Source organism: Priapulus caudatus, unplaced genomic scaffold (genome assembly GCF_000485595.1).
Source record: "Priapulus caudatus unplaced genomic scaffold, Priapulus_caudatus-5.0.1 Scaffold169, whole genome shotgun sequence".
NCBI classification, from domain to species: Eukaryota; Metazoa; Priapulida; class Priapulimorpha; order Priapulimorphida; family Priapulidae; genus Priapulus; species Priapulus caudatus.
In genome coordinates, this window is record NW_014577230.1 from 225962 (window position 1) to 228041 (window position 2080).

Sequence of the window (2080 nt, forward strand, 5' to 3'; positions counted from 1 at the left end):
ACGTTGGAGTGTATGAGTGAAGGTCGTGCGGACGCTGGAGTGTGCGAGTGAAGGTCGCGCGGACGCTGGAATGTGCGAGTGAAGGTCGCGCGCACGTTGGAGTGTATGAGTGAAGGTCGTGCGGACGCTGGAGTGTGCGAGTGAAGGTCGCACGGACGCTGGAGTGTGCGAGTGAAGGTCGCACGCACGCTGGAGTGTATGAGTGAAGGTCGTGCGGACGCTGGAGTGTGCGAGTGAAGGTCGCACGGACGCTGGAGTGTGCGAGTGAAGGTTGCGCGGACGCTGGAGTGTGCGAGTGAAGGTCGTGCGGACGCTGGAGTGTGCGAGTGAAGATGGGTCGGCACGAATTTATTGTGTCCTAGCATGTTTTACCGTTATTACACGATGTTTTTACTGTTATTACAAGATGTCTTTACTGACAAACTTACTTGGTGGATAGTGTTGGTTTGCATTTTCCCTGACAGTTGTTAATGGTCCTCGCAGGTACAAGCTAAATGCCAGGCATACAACAACCAGGCGATGAGACTGAACCTGATACCAGAGACAGCAGCAAATGCTAATGGTGACGATCTTGAGCTGAAGGACATTTGTCGCAGCAAGGTTATGACCGATGTTAGCAGCCGCATTAAGGTGAGAATCAGCTTTCTCTCTCTCTTTCTCTCTCTCTCTCTCTCTCTCTCTCTCTCTCTCTCTCTCTCTTTCTCTCTCGCCACTTATTGTCTATTTTATTGTTAAGTTTGAGACGTTTATACAGAACGTACACTGTACTGTTAAATTGTAATGTAAATACTTAGATCGTAATAGAGCAGTTTAGTCGTTTCAATTGAAGCAAAATTAACCTGCTATTTGATGTAGGATAACTTGTGAATAGCATTCCCATGTTTTTTCCTTGGAACTTCTTTTTGATAAAACACGATTTTTTTTTAATCAGCCTGCTCTGCAACAACATAAACAGAATTTCAAGGAAAGGGTATATGAAACTCAGAACCAGAGGCTCAGCAATCAGGAGGGTTATGATCAGGTAATGCTGCATGAAGAACTTATCTTTACCATGATTATCAACCAGCTTTAATTATTAATAAATTATTACGTATCGCAGAGAGCTACAGCATGGATCTTAGCTCTACTGAGTAGTTTTTGTTGTGTTCCAGGATTTATTTCCTAGTTTTAAAAAGCTGATTATGTGCATAGGCTGTAATTGATATTTATTAGATGTTAATTGTAGCTTTCAATCAAACATAGCAAAGGTTCTGCTTCTATAATTTGTGCCTCTATTCGTGTTACTCCCAAAAAAACTTATGTGAACTTTCAGCTATCAGATATGGTTTCTGACCGACAACAGGAACTGCAACAGTGGGAAAATAAAGTCGGCCAGTGTGATAGTGAACTAGAGTATAAAAAGAGCAGTCAGCTGCAGGTAATGTCTTTCCTTGACAGATATAACTAATATATTTATTTTATTCAGGAAACAGGGTAATCAAAAGTAAATCAGGTTAGCTTTTAATTCAAACATTTGTAATTTTAAAACGTCCTATTTTCCTAAAATTGCCATCAGTATATACTATTACTTAGAGCATCGATTCTTTGACAACATGATTTGTTTCTTCCGAAGTTATTAGCTTGTCAATTAGGCTTGACAATACATTAGAGCAGTGTTTTACTATTTCTTGCTATACTGTGATTTTAGGCTAAGAGTCTATATATATGATACCAATTAAAACACGTGTATTTACTTACGTAGCCAATTACACTTATTGCAGTTGTATCTATCTTAGTCACAGGCGCACAGCTTTTAGGTGAAGACTGAACATGGGCATTAAATATACATGTTTGAATAGCAACCGTGATACTGAATATTTTGTGTCTAATTATGCAGGAGATGAAAGCACTGCAGGCAGAGGTAGAGGAAATTGAGAAGAAGTCGACTACCATGAGGTCGCAGTCACTGATGTCAGTACAGGACCAAGAGGCAGAATTACTGCACTACCATGCTGAGTGCGTACTACTAGTATATATAGTATCCTGCCTCGGTAACTCTCTCTCTCTCTCTCTCTCTCTCTCTCTCTCTCTCTCTCTCTCT

The 2080-nt window shown here is 41.2% G+C and overlaps 1 protein-coding gene across 1 annotated transcript in view; it reads left to right on the top strand.

The window, feature by feature from the left end:
- LOC106806612 (kinetochore protein NDC80 homolog) overlaps window positions 1-2080 on the top strand; it is a gene marked incomplete in the record, with an annotated part of 32837 nt that overhangs the window by 22040 nt on the left and 8717 nt on the right. The window contains 4 exon segments of the mRNA XM_014808610.1: window positions 484-630; window positions 932-1021; window positions 1313-1417; window positions 1877-1995. Coding sequence (XP_014664096.1) covers window positions 484-630; window positions 932-1021; window positions 1313-1417; window positions 1877-1995 — 461 coding nt within the window.